The following is a 20,854-nucleotide window of genomic DNA, read 5'->3' on the forward strand; positions in this document are numbered from 1 at the left end:
AGTTGGACATCTCTGATCCAGTGCAAGGCTGGGAACATTAATGAGCTTACCTGAATGTGCTGCAAATTCTAGCATGTCATACAAACACAGCACAATCAATGGTGCTCCCCATGGATATAGCATGGGAGGCACTGCAAATAATATTCACAAGGGAGGTTGCTGTATTGTAAACATTCTCAAGATTGCCTGTGAAGATGTGTAATTAGTGCTTGCAGTGAGCACTGGGTTAAAAACAAATGTTCAAAGTCTAAAGTCAAATTGACCACATGCACCTATCATTTATGTACAGACTATTTACCTGTGACGTCTATCAATCTGTCAGGTAAAAGTTCCCAGGTTCTATATGGACTGCATCAGTCATGAAGAAAACACTCTATTTATGGAAAATATGCTTCTGGTGGTAATTTATAACAGGTAGTTCTCAACAGGCAACAAAAATGTTGTCATCTGAGATAGGCTGGTGGATGGTGGGGTCAGGGGGTTGGCTCCCTCCTGTAGCACAGATGGGCGAGTACAAAAAATGCACCTCTCTTGGTTCCTCGGCAAAGGAATCTGGATGCTGGTGGGAGTGGGAAAATGAAAAATTGGGAAAGCCAAAGTTGACGTGTTTCCCTGGAGAGGAGTGTGTGAGGGTATATGGAAGCCAGCCAAGTGTACAAAGGGAAAAATTGTATTAATTGCTCCACCTGCCCCCCACTTATTTGCATTGTGCCCTGGAAGGTTGTCCCAAAGAGGAAAAGGGTTGCTCACCCTCCACACGTACAGCCAGAAAGGTACCAGTGCCTCTGTTCCTTGAGAAAGACTCTGGCCCACCTGGAAAGTGTATTAATGCATACAAGTGCTTTTGATTCCAGCTTTGTTGGACTCTGTGACATGCAAGGCTAAAGCTCTGAGCCCACGCCCCCCTCCTTCCTGTCATATGTGCTGCAATCATCTTGTCACTTTTCTAGATCATGTCATGCAACTGGAGCAAGAGGCAGAAAGAATGGATCTGCCACTTGTCTGAATTTTTCAAGCTTTGGACAATGATTGTGGGTGGTTCTCTCCTACTTGGCTATGTTTTGTATCTATATCTAGTACTTCAGCAAGTACTTAATATCCATGCCTGACATTCCAGCAAATGTTTAGGTTGCAAATTGCATTCCTTTTTAGTACTGCAGCAGCCAAATTTTTCATATTTTATTTTCATAATCTTCCATTCTCTTACTGTTCATTTGACCTGTATCTTCCATGGCGCTTCAAGTTATATCCACATTATATCCACATTCCCAGTGAACTTCATGCTGGTTGTTGCCTCCAGAGGTACAATACACCAGATGGGGTCTTTCCTCATAATGGGAGATTTGTGCAGTTACTGTTATGCACAATGTTATCAGTTGTGCTGTGATACAAGGCCTATGCAATTTCCAGAGAGGGCTTAGTCTATTGCAACAAAAAGGGACTGTGTTGTAAGGACTATGAAGCTGATTGTCCACATTTACAGGGAGAAAAGACCCAGGGAACCTGTTCAAAAGAGAGAGAGAGGGAGAGAGAGAGAGATGTGCAACTGTTATTGGAAATCATTGCTGCCTCCAACTGTGGACGTAGAGCATAGCCAATCACGGCTAGTGGCCTCCCATAGCCTTCTTCTCCTCCCATTAATTTGTCTAATCCTCTTTCAAAGCCATCCAAGTTGGTGGCCATCACTGCCTCCTAGGAAGAGCGAGCTCCATACTCTGTGCTGCATTAAGTCCATTTATTGCATTCATAAATGAAGTAAATAACAACAACGCTGCTTTGTTAGAGGTTTTTGTCGATTAAGCAGTATATTACTCTCGTTAAAGAAAGAAAATTAAAATGCAAGTCATGGGCATAGCCAGGATTTATGTTAAGGCGGGGCGCAGGACTTTTGTTAGGGGGGCAGAACCGAGCTATATGCGACGCAATTGCTCAGTTAGTTAAGTATTTTTATTTATTTACTTGATGGGGGGCATCTGCCCTCCCTGCAACTCGCCGGGTGTTAGGAAAAGGTGACCCGGCCGAGCCCTTGAACGGACCAGCCTTTCAGGACGGTACCCACGTCGCGCGCGGTTCTCCGAGGCTGCACGCGAATGCGGACCCTGGCGCCTGGGAGACTCGGCGGCTCTGCTTTGGACTCTCACGACGCCCAGAAGCCGCAGCAAGGCGGGAGCCCCGGCACTGGCTCCTTCCCGCCCTCTCTGCATTTCCATGGAGACAGGAGCAGGAAGTATAAACGAGAAATCCGACTTCATCTCTCTCTCTCCACAGGCGCCACAGCCGGAGCCTTCGAAAAAGCGTCCCCGGGCGCCTTGGCGCGCGCGCTGCGTATTCGGGCAAGTCTCGGGAAGGAGGCGGAGGGCGCCGCGTTGCCGCTTGGTTCTTTTCTCCCCCAGAGACTGCGAAGGAAGCAGCCTGAGGAAAGGGTGGGAAGCTGTGGAGGGAACCGTCGCCTCTCCCTCATCAGATGGGCGCAGGAAGGGAGCGGAGAGAGAGCGCGCGCAGAGGAAGAGTTGGATGCGTGTGCAGGACTCAGCAGACCCTCTTTGCTCTTATAGGATGACACAAAGCCCCTAGGAGGGCAAGAGTCCCTTAATCAGCAGGTTAGAGGAGAAAAGTTGAGATGGTACAACTTTTCTCACCCACTCAAGAAAAGCTTTCTGCAGGTAAAAGTTCATAGGGCAAGTCTTGGGTTTGCTTGTTTTTTAATGGGTCCAGAGAAGATTCCCTAGGGAAACTATTAGCAAGCCGGCTCATTATACTGAGGCTGCTTCCAGCCTGCTACTTAGCGGCAATTTCAGGTTACACAATTTCTGTCGATTGGGAGGTCCTCGCCAAACAAGCCGACTTACCCCAAAGACCTTGGAGATCTGCCAGAAGGGTGACCCTGTGTTTCCCCACGTTCTCTGGCCCTAATCTCAGTCATGGCTATGCAAGAGCATCTGAAGGTGAAAGAACGTCATCGCCGCCCCATAACAGCTCTTGGCTACCATTCAGCCCGGCGGGAGTGCCTCACAGGCTTTGAAGGTGAGTCCTAGCTAGGGAGGTACATTTTTCCAGTTCTTTGTGAGCATTACAGCATTAAATTCTACCCAACTTCCATGCCTGCTTTGTACAACATGCCCAAATCTTGGACAGTTACATCACATAATAGACCACCATTTCCATCCCCACAACAAGAGTACAGCCCAAAACACAGTATATCTATCACCTGAACCAAGAGTCTGCTTTCTGTCTCATCTACATGCTTTCAGCTCATGTCCCCATATGACCTCTGAATTTATGCTTGAGTTCTCATCAGGGAATGCCATGCTAGCACAGTGCCCTCATTCAAAACCCGTCAGGTTTTTCCTTAAGGCATCTCTCTCCAAATGAGCTGGAGACGTTCCTTCCGAAATGAGCTCCTAGCTAAACAAGCTGTATTGTCACCCTTCTTGCCCTGATAGATGGAGTGATCAAATGGTGGGATGTGGAGAATGGGCGCGTGTCCCTCTGCGCCAAGGAGCATGCTGGCCGAGTCACCCACTTCCAGTCCTGGGTGCAGGCACGACTCCTCTTCTCTTCTTCCAATGATGGCTCCGTGCTTGTGTGGGCTGTAGGCGGCACTGTTCTTGACCGCATCCTGGTAAGAACCACACCGTATTACGTCCTGGGGTCAGGGCAGGCTAAGAATAATGACACAGTTGCTTTTCTGAAGTTTGTAAGTCATTGCATGGAATTGACCAGATATCATAGAACAGGGTTTACCAAACTTGAGTCTCCAGCTGTTTTTGGACTACAATTCCCATCACCCTTGACCACTGGTCCTGCTAGCTAGGGATGATGGGAACTGTAGTCCAAAAACAGCTGGAGCCCCAAGTATGGGAAACCCTGTCAGAGAGTGATTGTGCTAAGCTCTTGCTGCTCAAGGAATTCTGGGGGTTCCTGGGATGCTGCAGCTGCAATTTAGGTAGAGATCTCACTTTCTGCACCTACTAACTGAGGCTTCTGAGGATAAAGGGGAACTTCCCCCACCCAGTATTCCCACGAAGGACTGCAACTCAGGAGCAGAGCACATGCATTGCATACAGGAAGCCCCAGGCTCAATTCCTGGCTTCTCCAGGTAGCGCTGGAAAGGACATCTGTCTGACACCTTGGAAAGCTGCTGCCAGTCAGTGCAGACCTGGAGTGCCTAAGCGGTGGCCTTCCAGAACTCCCATCAGCCCCAGCCAAGCCTCAGGAATGATGGGAGTTGTAGTCCAACAACAAATGGAGAGCTGCAGGTTCCCTGTCCCTGGGGTAGAAGGCAGATTCCTAAATATTGTTTGGCTAACTAAACAATCTATGACCTTTTCAGCTGGGGGAGGGGTATTGTTTTTGTTAGTATGCTGTACATTTCCGTGTTTTTATTTTGTAAACCACCCTCAATCTTTGGATAAAGGGCCATATAGAAATGTAATGAATAAATAAAATATTTGAGCCCTTGAAGTGTAATGTTCATTCTGCAAGACAGGCAGTGCTTTCTTCTTGGGGGTAATCAAGGGTTTTCGGTGCCAACACCTCCCCCCCCCAACACCAAATGTTAAAAGTGTGGCACTTAATGCAGCAACTTCATGCTGAGTACCGGCACCTTTTATTTCTTTTAAAAAAGCACTGAAAACAGGATTAGATTTTACTGTCTTCTGGGCCTCGAGTGCCCTGCTGGTCTAACTCCAATAAAATCTATGTAAGACCAGGCCCTTCCAGAGACTCTTGCAGAGTGAGAACTAGGCAGTATTGCCTCCCTGAGTCCCTAGAGCCTATTATTTTGTGCACAGTCTTCCTGCGCTCAAGCCAGTCCCCGCTTTCACCCCCCTCCAGCTAGGCTACCCTATCTTCACCCTGTCCATCAGCCTGGCTCGGCATCTCCTGCTCTGTGGCAGCAAGGGACGCCTGATGGCTTTCCCCTTGGATGAAAGGAGAGAATCGGGCCACGTGGTCCACATGGCCCAGGGCTTTTCCGAGCACACACACACAGACATTGTGTCCTGCATCGCCTGCCTGGACAACCAAATATACACAGCAGGGTAAGTTGGGCGTTGCGGGAGTGAAGAATGGGCTCCATCTGCAGATGGGTTCAAAGTACAGACCCTCTGTGATACTTACAGCTTTGTGAAATGCTTCTATCATATGACTCATGTCATGCAGAACAGGCCCTGCTGGAAGGGAGTGAGATGGTCTCCTGCAAGGTGACAGTAATAATGTGGTTTCTGGATGACTGTGAAGGACAAAGCAGTGAGTCATACACATTTTCCCAAGGAGGGAATCTGCAGCTCTGCTTTGAAGTCCAGCTTCAGTAGATCCAACAGTCCCTTCCCTTCCCAGGTACGACAAGAAGCTGCTGATCTTTGACACCTATCAGACTCCAGGCAGGAAGGGCCTGACAACCAAACACTGCATCCCGCGTGCCCATCGTGCAGCCATCACTCACCTGCTGCTGGTGCGGCAGCAAGAAACCACAAGGTACAAGCTCAGTGCAAAGGGCAGGCCACCTAGGCCGTGGGATCTGGATAATGGGTTGTGTGTGTGAAGGCTTTTGTCAAGAGGTGCTCTCCTGCTATGTGACCCATGACCGGTCAGCATCTAATTGACTCTCCTTCCCCCCCAAACAGGAAGGTACTAGGCAAGAGTAGCCAATTAGGTACTAGCAGCAGCGGACTGAGGGGAGACTTTTGTGCTGAAGGATAGTCTTATGTTGTACTTGCATGGCAGCTTCCTGGTGCCACAATTCTTATGTAGAACAGGGGTGGGAAACCTCAGAACCAGGGCCAGGGGTAGACCTCCAGGCCTCTTTGAATGACTCCTGGGACTTGTCCCAGGCCACCCACCTCCATCCACAAGATGTGCCCTTGACTGATCCTGCTCTGCATCCCCCTCAAGAATATGCTGTTGAGTTGTGACAATGCCTCTTGTTCGCCTGGATGTGGGCATGCTGTGGGCATGCGTAGAAACCTCTGGCTGTTACTGTAGGAAAGGTAGGAGTCATACCAATGAGACTGCCCATTTTTGCCTCTGACTCTGCCCACTGCTGGCATGAGGCCCCAGGAAGAGAATGTGGCCTCTCACTCGGGCTGAAAAAAGTTCCTCATTCTGGCATAAGGACAGGGAAACGAGACAAAGCAGGATTCCCTCTTTAGTCACTTCAAAAGGGCAAATCCTGCTGCCCAAAGAGATCTGCTGTGGTGTGGATGGAAGCATACAATTGAAGGAACAAGGATGAGCTAAATTCGCTCTCACATACAGAAAGCGAGAATCACTGTGCGCTGAATGCACACCTACCACCTTTTATAATGTACTCTGCATAAATTCTCTTCCCTTACAGTCCTTAATTCCTGCCTCCGCCCCCTCTGATTCACGTTTCCTGGGTTATATTTCTTCTCCATTTTTTAAATAAAAAAAATACTATTTGGGTTTTGCTCCCTCCTCCTTTCCCTCCCCCTCCCTTTGCAGCTTCCTTCCTTTCCTGAGAAGTTAGCATGGTGATGGGGAAAGGAGAAGCGGGAGGAGATGCCTCCTTCTCTGAATGGATTTCTGTTGCAGAGGCTGGGGCTCTAAGTGGCAGATCTAGAGCCAGAGGGCTCTGGAAGGATGACGTTTACCACAAAGAGGAACTGGAAGCCACAGGATGTTACTCGAACCTCTGGCCAGGAGGGAGAGGCTTTGAGTGTGTTCCGCTTGGGGAAGTGTAAAATAAGAACACTTTGCTTAAAGAAAAAAGAAAGGTTATATTTTCTCCTGCTTTCAATGATTCACTAGAAAGGGAGCCTTGGGTTTATATAGAGGGTGTGAAGTCTTTGCTTGGGAAATGCAAGCGCAGCCCTGCTCCTCCACTGCACTGCCAAAGTCCTGCTTCCCTGACCTGCCCTCTGGTCTGTGATCTCCTCTGCAGGGTGCTCTCAGGTTCTTTTGACCAGACAGTTGGCATCTGGTCCCAGGATGGGAAGCTCATCCAGCGCCTTGGCCCCTTCACCGGGAACATTACTGGACTCTGCTACGTGGCATCTGTTGGCATCGTCTGGATCACCAGTGGCACAACCCAGCCCACCCTCTATGAGCCTCAGTCTGGGGAAATAGTGAGCGACTTAAGTGTGGCATTTCCATGTACACCTCCGCCTAAAGATCAATGAACTTGTTATTATAAGGAGCCCTCTACTGGTGATGGATTAGCATTGCGTCTGCCTCAACTAGCATAGGGAGGGAGGGCAAAAGGCCCCGGTGTGTTTTCTTTCCTTTTCTGTCTTTGTGAATTGTGGCCAAGAGGATAAGCCAGCTGACTCTCTCCACATGCGCTACCAGGCTGCGCCAATCAACTCCCACATTTGCCCGCAGTCTTAGTATATTAGGCATGTGCATTAAGACTATATAAGCTAGCATTGTCCAGTTTTTTGTTTTCTTCCAGCAAGGCCACAGTCCTAGTGGAAAACAATTGCTGCCAAGGGTTTGGCCATGCTGTGCAAATGGGGACCGATAAGCCCAGGATCCTGTTGCTCACCCATGTTACACATGAAGCAGGATTTTGTAGGGTGCCTTTTCATGGGCTGTTACTTCATACTGCAGGAGTGAAAGTTGCATGGGGCGTATTCAAGTGTGCCATCCTCAACCCACAGCAGCCTGAAGCAGGGCAGCTCACAAAAGCTTTATCACTTGGTTCTGCAGAATGTGCTAATGTGCCATTTTGTCTGGGACAGATTTCCAGACTTGGAAGTCAATTTAAAGCCTGCCATGCAGCCTGGTGCTCCATGCATGGCATTATTTGGCTTATTGGTGGTTACCAGCAAAAGATGCCTGGGGACCAGTGCCTTGTGAGGAGAGGGTACAATAGTAAGCTTTGCGTGTCAAAAAAAGGCCCCTGGTTCAGTCCCTGGCATCTCCACTTAAAATGACCTAGGTAATGGGAGCAATCAATTCCTGAGACCCGAAGGAGCTGCTGCCACTCAGAGTATTAAATACTGGGCTGGATAGATAGATAAATAAACTGACCTGGAACAACGTACGTAATGTCCCCTGTTCCTATGGGAGCTGTTCTATGGGATGATTTTTCCTTGTAGAATTGCCTGTCCTTAGTTGGCCTCAGCACCTCATATTGATTAGTTTTTATCATATGAAAAATTACCCATGTCAAAAAAACCACTCTTTGATGGAGCACGTTTCTTTTAACAAGCTGCCTTACCTTGACAGATCAGACCCATTTTGCCTGATTAATGACACAATACAGATGACATAAAAACTATACACAGCCATTTTATATTGAAAAATTACTCTGATCCTCTTCCAAATGTCAGATGGCAGATATACTGAAAATTAAATCCTGTCTCTTCTCATTTCCTTAGCTGTTGTATCCTCCCATTCTCAGGGCCTCTTCCTGAACATGTTTCTCAATTGCTATTTCCATTGGGTAGATGCTTCAAAAGCCATTAGCGCCTCTAACACTGTATTCCTGGATCTGCAAACTCCCCCAAAAACATACTCAAAGATTACATTTCTTTGTAGCTTTCAATACCAGATCCAACTGCATTTCACAGTTCCATCCCAAGTTCTGTCATGTGCTCCACAAAGCTCAAAAGTCCATTCAACAAGTGCCTCCAGCACAGCTCTTTTTGATAGGTCTTTGACCCCTAAGTAAAGATGGCTCTTGTGTACCATTCCACATTTATAGGAAGAATAAGGAGAAACAGGTATTAAATGTTCTGAATCCTGTTCTGAATTCTTTGTGCTGATCTGCTTTCAGGTTTCACAGTTCATATCCACGTTCCAAGGCCGACAGAAAGATGGGCCTGCTCTTCAGCAGCTTCTCAGCCTGCCAGACTCGAGGCATGTGATAGGTGAGTTCTTCAGTAGAGTACAGATGACCCCCCCCCCCACATCCGCAATACAAGGCCTCACCTGGTCTCTCAGCCACCAATTCAGCATCTCTTCTTATCTGTAAGCCATGTCCTTTCATGCAGTTAGGAGAAAATAGCTTTAGTGGAAGATACTAGAACAGTATGGCGCCCAGTGGTGAGAGCATTGAATTAGCATTGGAGATATCCAGGTTCATTCCACCACTCAGCCACAAAGCTTGCTGGGCCTCCTTGGCCAATCACCCTCTCCCAGTTTAGCTTACGCCACTGGATTGTTGTGAGGAAAACATGGGGTGAGTAAACTATGTCTTTTGCCCTGAACTCCTTGAAGGAAGGGGGATGCAGGTGGCGCTGTGGGTTAAACCACAGAGCCTAGGACTTGCTGATCAGAAGGTTGACGGTTCGAATCCCCACGACAGGGTGAGCTCCCGTTGTTCAGTCCCTACTCCTGCCAACCTAGCAGTTCAAAAGCACATCAAAGTGCAAGTAGATAAATAGTGGGAAGGTAAACGGTGTTTTCATGCACTGCTCTGGTTCGCCAGAAGCGGCTTAGTCATGCTGGCCACATGACCCGGAAGCTGGACGCCGGCTCCCTTGGCCAATAAAGCGAGGTGAGCGCCGCAACCCCAGAGTCGGCCACAACTGGACCTAATGGTCAGGGGTCCCTTTACCTTTACCTTTTACCTTGAAGGAAAGGCATGATATAAAAGTAGTAAAAATTGATTAATTAGTACAAAAAAAAGGGCTTTCATCACAGAACCAGGCGGTGACCTTGGTAGGCTCATGTGCTTATTGCATTCAGACCCAGTGTGGGTTTAGCACTTAGGAGAGACTAAATGTTCCCATGGGCATCTGGTTAATTGTTGTGGGAACAGGTTTTTGCCTGATCCAGCAGGCTCTTCTTATGTTCCTGTTGGTTCCCACCACAGGTCCCAGATTTATATCCAGAGATTCCGGTTTCATGCGAACAGGTGTTGTGAGATCTATGCATGCTTTTCTAATTTAACACAAGGCGATTTCCCACTCAGCTTCTTCAGAGATATTATAAGGCTCAGTGGATGGCAAGAGCTTTTTAGAATAACCCAAGTAATTTTAAGAAACACAGAACTTTCCCTTCTTCCAGGCACAGCAAAGCCACAGCAAATACTCGTCTGGCGCTACAGCGAGTTGGGATGCCTGACAGTGCTGCCTTGCAAACACCCCCTAGAGTGCCTAGCTTATGGTAAGCAGCCATATATATCTCTAACTCTGCAACAGCTCCAGCCCCAGATGCACAAGCTCCGTCAGGTGAGGTACAAAGCTAGAAGAACATTATCTGGCTGGGACAAGGGCCAGGGTTGAGTTTTGTGTGTCCAGCAATAAAACTTTTGTCTGGTTTTCTGAAGCCCCTGCTTGAACTTCTGAATGTATCTCCACCAGCCAAAAAGGAGCCCGTTTTGCTCTTCAGTGGGGACAGCAGTGGGATGCTACAGAAGTGGGAGAAGAGCTACATCTCGCCCTTCATCTACAGGTAAGGTTTCATCCCCACAGACCAAGAAGAGATGCCAGTCCCTGGTGTGTGACATGGGTTGGGGAAGCCCCTATTGCAAGGTACAGCAGTGAGCAGAGGCTGGCCTGAGAACAGCAGATTTCTGTTGGTAAGGAGAAGAAGCACAGCCCCTGCCAGAGGAGACTCTGTAGTGTAGCAGGTCTGTGCTATTTGGTGTCCAGATAGAAGCTATCTACTGGTTTCCAGAATAATAGAGGAGCTTAACTATCTGAAGGAGCGTCTCCACCCCCATCGTTCTGCCCGGACACTGAGGTCCAGCTCCGAGGGCCTTCTGGCGGTTTCCTCACTGCGAGAGGCCAAGTTACAGGGAACCAGGCAGAGGGCCTTCTCGGTAGTGGCGCCCGCCCTGTGGAACGCTCTCCCATCAGATGTCAAAGCGATAAACAACTACCTGACATTCAGAAGACATCTGGGAAACTTCAGGGAAGTTTTTAATATGTGACATTTTAGTGTATTTTTCATCTTTGTTGGAAGCCGCCCAGAGTGGCTGGGGAAACCCAGCCAGATGGGCGGGGTACAAATAATAAATTATTATTATTATTATTATTATTATTATAATAAATGTAGTAGATAGGTAGCCGTGTTGGTCTGCCATAGTCAAAATTAAAAAAATTCCTTCCAGTAGCACCTTAAAGACCAACTAAGTTAGTTCTTGGTATGAGCTTTCGTGTGCATGCACACTTCTTCAGATATTATAAATGTGTTACCCTTGGTCATTAACTGCCATTGGCCTAGAACACAAGCCCCTGGAAGAGACGTGGTTGGAGGAATGCTATGATCTGGGAGGAGTCTCCCTTGCCATCTCTCACTAAGTCAGGGGGGTGTTGGACTACAACTCCCATCATCCCTGTCAATCAGCCACCCTGGCTGGGACTGATGGGACTTAAGAGTCCAGCAACATCAGGAGGGTCGCAAATTTCCCATCTCTGTGGTGGTTTCAAAAAGTTGTTCTTCTCCAGCATCTGGCTCTAACCGTGTCATGGTTAGTAGTGCTGTACAAAGATGAGATGCTTGCGGACAAGCAGACACCTGCCCATCCTAGTCCCTCGTGCTCCCTGCCCTCTGCAGCTGCCCATTCTCTGCCTGCTCCAGTCCTGCAGCCATGCAGCCATCTGCCCCTCATGCCGTTGTGAGCTCCCAGCCTTCTCACCCATCCTCAACCACAACCCTGTCCACAGCCACAGGTCTACACTCCCCCCCTCCCCACATCCTGTGTGTCTCTGTTTCTTTCAGCAGGGAGTCCTTCCACCTAAGTGAAGCCCAACTGGAAAGAAGAGGCCCCTTGGCACAGCAGAGGGAGGAGGATGGCAAGGAGAAGCCACAAGCTCGTCCAGATTCCCCTCGAAAGCCAGGAAAGACCTCCGCTGGGCAGCAGAGTGGCTACACCAGGTTCCGAAGTGCAGCGAAAGACATGCAAAAAGGAAGCATAGGTTTCACTAGGTAACTGTCATTGTGCTCTGCCCAAGCGTATGTGCTACTGTAGCAGAGAGGCAACAGCATAATTTGTCTTGAAGAGACCGAGGGACTGCCCTTTCTTCCTTGGGGATCAGGCAGACCTTCACCATTTGCTTTGCATCAGGGCTGGACAACCTGTGATGCTCCAGATATTGTTGGAGCCATGCTCCCATCATCCCTTGCTAGTATGACTAATGGTCAGGGATGATGGTCACCAAGCTGGCCAGAACAAGGCATGATTTAATTTGGGGGGGGGGGGAGTTGGCTTCTGTAATGTTGGCTGTGAAATGACAGATGAAAGGTAGTTGCTGCCTTGCTAATGAAGCCCTGGGCCTTTGCCAGGGCTCTCTTTGCTGAAGAGTTGAATATCCTGGTGGTGTCGGCAGCTGACGGGAACATTTATCTCTGGGAGTTTGAGAGCTTCATCCCGGAACCTTCTGCTGAGGTGAGTGCAAACCGCTGTCCTATCCTCTGCTTCTTGGATGGAAGACAGAAGACATGTGCTTGCAGGTAAGCCACAGGAAGTGAATGGCCTCTGTCCTCCAAGATAAGAAAGATAAACCAGCCAGCCACATTTATTTAGCCGAGCCAACCAGGAGCCGCATGGCAGCACAGGTTTTGGCTCAGAAAATTCCCTTGGATTACAAACAAAAAAGAAGTGTGTGACATTTCTCCTAGAGAAAGGTTCCCTTATGGTTTGCTATTTTCATCCCATGCTGTAGCAATGCCCACCTGTGTTGGATCAAAATTCTGAAACATTGGCATCAAGCTGTGTTCAAGATGAGAAGACCCAGGGCACTTCAAGCAGTTGTGTAGCAGGTGAAGAAAGTGGTTTGGAGTAAACTCAGAGGGGAAAGAAAAAGAGATGATGCTTCAAAGGTGCACAAAAGTAAACATTGAATGGCCCAATGCACTTTGAATGTATCCTTCCACAAGTACACTTCACAGCCCAATCCTAACCATGCCTAGTAAGTTCTATTAAATTCAGTGGGGCTTATTCCCAAGTAAGTGGGGTGAGGATTGCAAGCTTAGATGGAAAACTTCGTGTGGCAGGGCTGGATCAAGGGTAGTCTGAGACAAGCCAGTAGTTAGGACTGAAGAGTAAGCCAGAACCAAATGAAAACTTGTGAGTCAGAGTCTAGAAGGAAGATCAGGAGTGGCAAGCGAGTCAGGGCCAAAGACCAGCCAAGGCTGCAGGAACCCACCAGAGCTCAGGAAGACTTTGTTGCTCAAGCAAGCCTCAACTGGACCAGGAAGCCCCCTTACACTCTTTGCTGTCTAGGAGGCTCCAATAGTCAGCCTGAGTGGGTGGAGTCATTCACTGAGAAGCTACCACCTGGAGTCACCACTCAAGGCAGCTGTCCTGGCAGGCCTATACCATGGTCCGTGACCAAATGAACCAGAGCACTGTATAGGACACTGGGGTCATCCTCACTTCCACTTGCTCTGCCACTCCCCCCCCCCCCCGAAAACCCATGGTTTAGCGCTGAATCAGAACAAACAGCAATCAGGTTTTTTGTGGATTGTCATTTGTTCCAATTTTCCAGGGGTATTCCAGGGAAAAGCAACAGGGGACAGGCAAAATCATTTGGACTCATGCCTAGAATTCACTGAACAAGTGGGAAACCACTGAGACCTGTGCAAACAGGACAAACGAAAAAGTGGCTGAGTCCACTTGTTGTACACCTCAGTGTCCCTGATGAAATCTCCCTTCAAACCAGGCTGGGGCACTGAATGTTTCTCTAGTTTATTTCATCTAGTTTCTCTAGTTTTCATTTGGTACTGGTGCCTCCCCACCTTTCTTCCTCTTGGAGTAGGGTCAAACTGGGGATAAAAAGCACCGCAGGCTCATTTTTTGGGAAGCCACCTCCTGAGTGTGTAAGAGATTCCAGACCCTGTTTTTTCCTCTTCTCCATCCTGCTACTGCCTCTCTCATGTCAGTACTGCCTTAAATAGGTTTCACCTGTAGAACGGTGCTGTGCGGGCACACGGGCATGGTGACGGCACTTGCTGTGGCAGCCGGCGATGCTGGACTGTACTTCCCCTACCTGGTGAGTGAACCGTAAAATGGACTTGGATGGCATTGTATGAGGCAGCCCAGTCTCTGTTGATGGGCAGCAGGGAGAGAGTGGAAGAGAGTGAGATGCTGTAGGAAGACCCTGCATGGCACATATAGGGAGGAGAAGGGATGTGGGTGAGTGCCAGTGCCAGAGAGAGAGAGAGCACACACTGCAAGGAGGGGCAGCATTGCAAAGCAAGACTTCACCTTGGTGTATTTCATTGTAGCTCAGTGGAGGATGGGATGGAAAGCTGTGTCTTTGGGACCTGCACAACCACTCTTTGCAAAATGCCTTTTCCAGTCTACCTGAGGACAACGGGCCCATCCTGGATATGGCCTACTCCCCAAAGAGGTGGGTGATTCTGTCTGCCTGCTTATTTGAAAGGTGGGGAAGCCACGGAATATTCTCAAACAGCACTTTGAGGCCTCCCAAGCAGGAGAGATGTGTTGCTGAAAAGTGGGGGTGGGGGACAACAGTAATAGAAAGGATGAAGCCACTCCTGCAGGAACCTAATCTTTGGGGCCCAGGGCCGCTAATTCGATTTTGCCATGTCTTTTGCCATCCCCGCATCCACAGCCCACACCCTCCTGGACCGGGCAGGAGGGAATTTGCTTTCTCTTCTAGCACTGGCAGAGTTTTTATCTGTGCTTTCAATCCTCACTGTTCTGATCTGGTGCTCCTGGCTGAGCTCTGTGGGCACAAAGCCGCTGTCGTAGCCTTGGTCTGGCACCCACTAGAGGACAAGTGGGTTAGCGGTGCTGAAGATGGCTCCATTCGGCTCTGGGTAAGCCCTTAATCAGGTGGTGACTTTCATATGTTGGGTATATTCGCTAGCAGGGAGGTAGGAAAACTTTGGGCTAGTTGCTGAAGAACTTGGTTGAATTTCTGGACCAATAAGTTTTGGGGGGAGTTATACAGATCAGGCAGAAACATTTTCTGGGGAATGGCCAGAGAGTCTTCCTTCAGCAGCAGGGATGATAGGATTTTTCTTTTTAACACAGAGCGAAGATGGTGGATGCTGTGTGCAGAACCTGAGAGCCTCCAGAGGGATCACTTGCCTCTGCATCGACCAGGTCAATGGCTGCATTCTTGCAGGGGTCCATGATACCATCAGGTAGCCCCTGCATAAGGAGGCTGGTGGCGGAAAGGAAAGGGATGAGAGGCAGCACATCTTTGAACAGGCTGATGGCTCTGCCTTTTTCTCCCTGCAGGGTTTATGATCCAAATTCTGGAGTGCAGGTGCAAAGTTACACAGGGCACCAAGATTCCGTCAAGGGACTCATCCATGTCCCAGAAATGGAGCAGGTAGGAGAGACAGGGACCAACCACTAGGGGAAAAGGTCAAGAAAGCTGGGGGCTGGGAGTTTCCCCACTCTTAGGTCTAAGTCATGAATGGACCAGCACAAAGCAATGCATATACTATGATGGTGCATATTGGAGCCATGTGCCTAATCTGTATCTATCAGCATCCTGTTCAGAGAGCCAGCTGCATGTTGATGACATTTAGTGAGGTCCTGCCCACTTTTGAGCTGGGCAGCACTACCAAAAGATTGTCCCCATGCTGTATTCTTGTTGTTTAAATAGGGTATTATATTGCACTTCCAGTCCTCCTACAAACAAACTAGTACTTAATGGAGAGGGGGAATTGTATCCTTTTTTATTTTAGAATTCAAAGCAGTTTACAAGACCTATCATAGCACAGCCAAGGGGTGGACTGAAGAAATAATTTTTCTGTTTCTGTCTGGCTTCTCTAACAGTGGCTGACAATAAGCTGAATCGTACTGAGGGAGCAAACATGGCTGCCCCCCTCTAGCTTGTATCTAGGCCAGCAATAGCCATCCTTTGTGGGGCAGGCAAGGGCAGCCTCTACAAGCTAAGAATATGCCTCAGAAGTTGCTACAGGATTCTGTCGTGTATTCTCTGTTCACACGGGAAGCACTCAGATCCTGCTCGTGGATTTCTCACAGGCACCTGGCTGACAGCTGTGAGAACAGAATGCTGGCTGAGATGGGCCTTTGGTCTGGTCCAGCAGGCCCTGTTCTTAAGCTGAACATGGGAAGTCAGATGTGCACACAGGGAGTTGGCTCACTGCTTAAGCCATGAGTGTGCCTCTCAGAGTCCTGAGGATATTGCTGAGGATTCTGGGGCGCAGACTTGATTTGTGCACAGCCAGCCATGCCAGAAGCACATATGTGGCTTATAGTGTTGTTCCTTAAATCATGCTGGGTGTCTGACCAAATGTCACTTGGGTCTTTGGCCAACTAACATTTTTGTAGCATACTCTTTAAAAAAAAGCAGCTTCCTTACTGATTGCTTTAATGCAAATCTGTCAGTTGTGGAGAAGTACACCCACACACCCACATGCGTATCAGGAAGGTGCAATGTGGCAGGAGGAAATCCTGTTCTGATATCCTAGCTTGGCTTGCACTGATAGCGGATCCCAGGCTGGTGCCGCCCACTCTAGTCTGCTATGCAGTTGGATGGGAGACCAATGCAGTCTGAAGACCCACATGAGTGAGGACTATCGGTGACCGATGCACTGCATGGAGACACTGAATCCAGCCCCATAGAGGGTGCTGACGCTGTTGCACCCTGACGTGTTCTTCTCTCTGCTTCCCTGCAGTATGTGTCGGTCTCTCTAGATGGCACAGTGTGCATGTGGAAGGCCTATCGCCCAGGGGAGCAGCTCAAGGCCCAGGTCAGGTGGTGACTTCAGTCTCCTGCTGGGTGCTACCCAGGACCTAGACTCTGAGACTCTCAGCTTCCATTTTAACAAAGAGCACATTTCCATCCTTTGCGGTTGTGCAGGAAAGCTTCAAAAGACATCAGACATGTGTTCAGCATGCTCAGAAGCTAGTGAAACAGCTAGGTGGGGCTTCCAGTAGTCAAGGGTGAGGCTTCTGTGCTCTGCTGCTTCCTGTCCCCTCCCCATAGTCCTTGCTTCTGTGTCTCTCTTTCCTCCCCTTTTACTGCCGTCACAGTCCCTGCAAGCATATTCTGTGAAATGACATTTGCAATGAGAATAACTTGTGCCGACCAAGAACATACAAGCTAATGTGGATAATTAACTGAGATCTTTTCTTTGGTGCTGTCTTCTGCACGTGTCCATGTCCTGCTGTACTTAAATTAGATTTGAGCTTACACATTCAAGGCAGAATGCAAGAACTTCAAAAGGCCAGGCACAGCCAGTGATTAGGTCCCCCAGCCAGCCTGAAATGTGGCAGGAAGCTTTCATGTCAATGAGTCATCTCTGTATAAGCAATTTGCACTCATATTCTAAGAAATAATGCAGCCTAGCCAGGAAAGGTTAAAAAATTAAAAACAGCAGTAAACGCTGATGCATATTGATTGAAATTCTTTTCCGGACACATGATCAAAGTTGTTCGTGCAGTAAACATGCAGCTGTTAGCCACTGGCTAGGCCAGGGGGAGGCAACCTAAGGCCCGGGGGCCGGATGCAGCCCGATCGCCTGCGGACGGTCCGGAAATCAGCATGTTTTTACCTGAGTAGAATGTGTGCTTTTATTTAAAATGCATATCTGGGTTATTTGTGGGGCATAGGAATTCGTTCATTTTTTTCTTCAAAATATAGTCCAGCCCACCACATGGTCTGAGGGACGGTGGACCGGCCCATGGCTGAAGAAGGTTGCTGACCCCTAGGCTAGGCAGAGCCCAGACATCTTCGCTCCAGGATGTGCTTCAGTTGCAGCAATACCACATTCCCCGTTCTGTACATGCCGTGCTATGAATCTGAGAAAATTAATTTTGTCTCCCAGATAGCACATGCACCACTATTGCGATTATTGCTGTAATGTGATTATATAAGTGTTAGGGGCACCTACTTACTGGCAATGAGAATGGTGATGAGCAATTATAACTCCCACACTGCTTCTGTCTGTACAATTGTGTGGCTTTCCTCTTAATTTTGTTACATATCTATTTGCAAACATTCGCCTAGCATGTAGAACAGTTTTCCTCAACCTCGGCCCTCCAGATGTTTTTGGCCTACAACTCCCATGATCCCTAGCTAGCAGGACCAGTGGTCAGGGAATTATAGTCTCAAAACATCTGGAGGGCCGAGATTGAGGAAGCCTGATGTAGAACACAGAAATCTGCTTCATGCTGTGTCAGACCATTTGCCCATCTAGCACTGCACACAGACAACAGCTTTCCAGGGTCTTATATTGGGGTCTTTCCCAGCCATATGTGGAGATGCAAGGGATTCAACCTGGGACCCTCTGCATGCAGAGAAGATGCCTTACCATGGAGCTACAGCCACATCCCACTGTGAATGACACAGGTGCTGCTATTGATGCTTGTTATGAGGAACTGAACGTACCAGTTAGGCTGCATATAAAGTTTGATAACCAGAGCTAAAAGCTCTAGGACAATGGAGTCAAATTCTCTCTGTGAAGCCTATTTTTGCTCCCTCTTGGTTGCTAGGCAGTGGTGTAAGAAGAAAAACAATCTATTATGCCAGAATGCCATCCTGTGTGCGCCTGGGTATGCCAAGCTGGCATTCAGAGGCACACAGGCCAAAGCAGCAAGTGCTTTTCCCCTGACATCAGCTCTGCTGTCCAGTTGTATTAATATCAGCATATACTTGTTTTGGGAACCACATGCCACTTTTGAGAGCTACGTTGTGGCTTTCGGTGCTATTTCCTTATCAGGGATTTTTCCATTTTTACTATTTTGAGAACAGAGCTGATTGCAGAGTAACCAAGAAACATCATGTGCCCATGGTAACCAACTGGTCAAGCAATGCTGACCACCAGTCTCAGGATGATGCTTGCAATGAGAGTATCCATCTACACTGCGAATGGATGCAATCTCTGTTAACTGTGTTAGTGCTGAATTCCCTTGTATTGCCCCTCAAAGATTCATAAAAAGGGGGTTCTGTGTTTCTTGCCCAGTTGTTCTGCATGTGACTCTACCTGGACAGTGCTACAGCTGTACAATAAACTTACTCTTCTCTTTTCGCTACTCATGAATTGTACACTCTCTTGTTGCTGCGACGGATCCAAACTTCTGGGGTTTGGAAGCAGGTAACTGAGACCATCAAGTGACTTGCAAACTTTAGGGACTCCTGTTGCTGTGCAGAAGGGGTGCTCCACTCCAAAAGCTTGTGCTGTTGCCTATGTAGCCTGATCCCTTTGCCCTGCCAATTTAATACTATTTCTTGCCCCCCAGCCTCTTTTAACTTTTCTAGTAGTAAATATTCTTTGAGTAAGTAGAGCAGGGATGGGGAACATGTTACCCTCCAAATGCTATTGGACCTCAACTCCCATCATCTCTGGCTGGGGCTGATGAGGGTTGGATCCAAACACAGGTCCTCAGCCCTGTTGCAGAGCGTGCCTTTTCTTCACTAAGCATCTGCCACCCATTCTCACATATGCTGAGCAAAGGTTTCTCACCAGAGTCAGCCCCACAGTACTCTAACCTTCTGACAGTACCAGTTTAGACAAGATATTTGTCACAGGGTTTGACCTTGTGTGGCTCTTGGGTTGTAATTGCTGGCACATAGTGGGTGGGGCAGCTAGGGAGCATGGAGAGGGGCTTTAACCCTCAGCCCTCACCATCCATCACTCTGGTCAGCATCCTGTAAATCCATCCCTGCTTCTTTACAATGGAAGGAAATCTCTTATGGGCACTGGTGAGAGCTTTCCTCTCAATGTGCGTGGCTGGTGCTGGGAAAGGGGGAATTCGGATCAGGATCATAGTATGAGCAAAGGGTGTTAGCTCACCTTCCTGAGACAACATCCCCCTTTGCACCTATTTCCTTCTTTTAAAAAATCAGCCACACAAGTCCAAATGTACTATCTAGATTAGCCCTAGCCTGGAGGCTATGGAAGCATGCATCGCTGAGGCCACTCTATATCTGCCAAGGCTGCTTAACCAGCCTAAGCCGGTAAAAAAAAGTGCTCTGTGCCACAGAGGAAACTTGTGCCACTGGTGACAAAATACGGTTCAAGAAGCACCCTGAAACCATAAGCTTGTTCCTCCAGAGGGAATGCAACCCCATCAAAAGTGGGATGAATACCACTCCCCTTGGCAGACAAGCCACTCACCAAGAGTGACTCGGGTCTCATCTGCATTGAGCCTCAGTTTCTTGGCCCTCATCCAGTCCATGACTGTGCTGAAGAAGCACTTGTTCAGCACTTCCTCAAAGCAGATGGAATTAGATGAATTGGGCTTCCTGCCTCACCTGTCAAAGAGAACTGGAGCTGAGGGTTATCTGCTTATTGATGACTCCTGGTGGCAAATCTCTGGGTGACGTCACTCAGTCGTTTCATGTAGATGTTGAAAAGCACAAGGAACAAGACTGAAACCCATAGCACAAATGCTCAAGCACTACATTCTGACATAAGCTATCCAGGTAGCAGTGGAATCATTGTGAAATTGTGCCTCTAATTCTCAGTCCAGACAGTCTGTCCAGACTGAGAGGTCAAGAAGAATAAACAAGGCAGCACTCCTCCTTTCTCCTGGCATAAGTCATCCATCAGGGTGACTGAAGTTGATCCAGAAAATCAGTTGGCAACAGGTCTGTCTTGAAACTTTTTCTTAAAGAACAATGCCAAGTAGCCATTGCATCCCATTAAGCAATGGGATTTCAGACTCCCTGTTGGTTAGAATACTCCTACAATGGGCCTACAAGTTCAGAGAGCCCAGTAAATTTATTCAAATGAAAGCTGGATCAAATTGCCTTTCGTGCAATTACATGAATTCAGAGATGCATGGAGGGTGGTTGGCTGTGGAAGGCAGGAACATAAAGTACATGTGACAAAAAAATTATTTTGAGGAAAAAGTGGAATGCCTTACATTTTCTTCTGGTGGGTCTAGTGGGAATCTTGCTCCTTGGTTTTTCACTATCTTCAGCAGTCTCACAATAATTAGTATTGCAATATATCTATGAGGAGTGCGCCTTCCAAGAAAAGC

General features: G+C 48.2%; 1 protein-coding gene across 1 annotated transcript; it reads left to right on the forward strand.

The window, feature by feature from the left end:
- The first annotated feature begins 2,097 nt into the window (after nt 1-2,097).
- On the forward strand, nt 2,098-18,901 carry LOC310699811 (uncharacterized protein). Its single transcript, XM_083488357.1, has 18 exons — nt 2,098-3,024; nt 3,444-3,622; nt 4,837-5,042; nt 5,341-5,478; nt 6,905-7,088; nt 8,744-8,837; nt 9,979-10,077; nt 10,275-10,365; nt 11,638-11,844; nt 12,202-12,304; nt 12,582-12,678; nt 13,816-13,910; nt 14,146-14,270; nt 14,544-14,703; nt 14,921-15,033; nt 15,131-15,224; nt 16,543-16,617; nt 17,511-18,901. The coding sequence occupies exons 1-18, from the start codon at nt 2,922-2,924 to the stop codon at nt 17,556-17,558; spliced, it is 2,211 nt and encodes a 736-aa protein (XP_083344483.1). The 5' UTR covers nt 2,098-2,921; the 3' UTR covers nt 17,559-18,901.
- Nucleotides 18,902-20,854: the final 1,953 nt, after the last annotated feature.

Source organism: Podarcis liolepis (assembly GCF_965112155.1).
Source record: "Podarcis liolepis genome assembly, chromosome: 2".
NCBI classification, from domain to species: domain Eukaryota; kingdom Metazoa; phylum Chordata; class Lepidosauria; order Squamata; family Lacertidae; genus Podarcis; species Podarcis liolepis.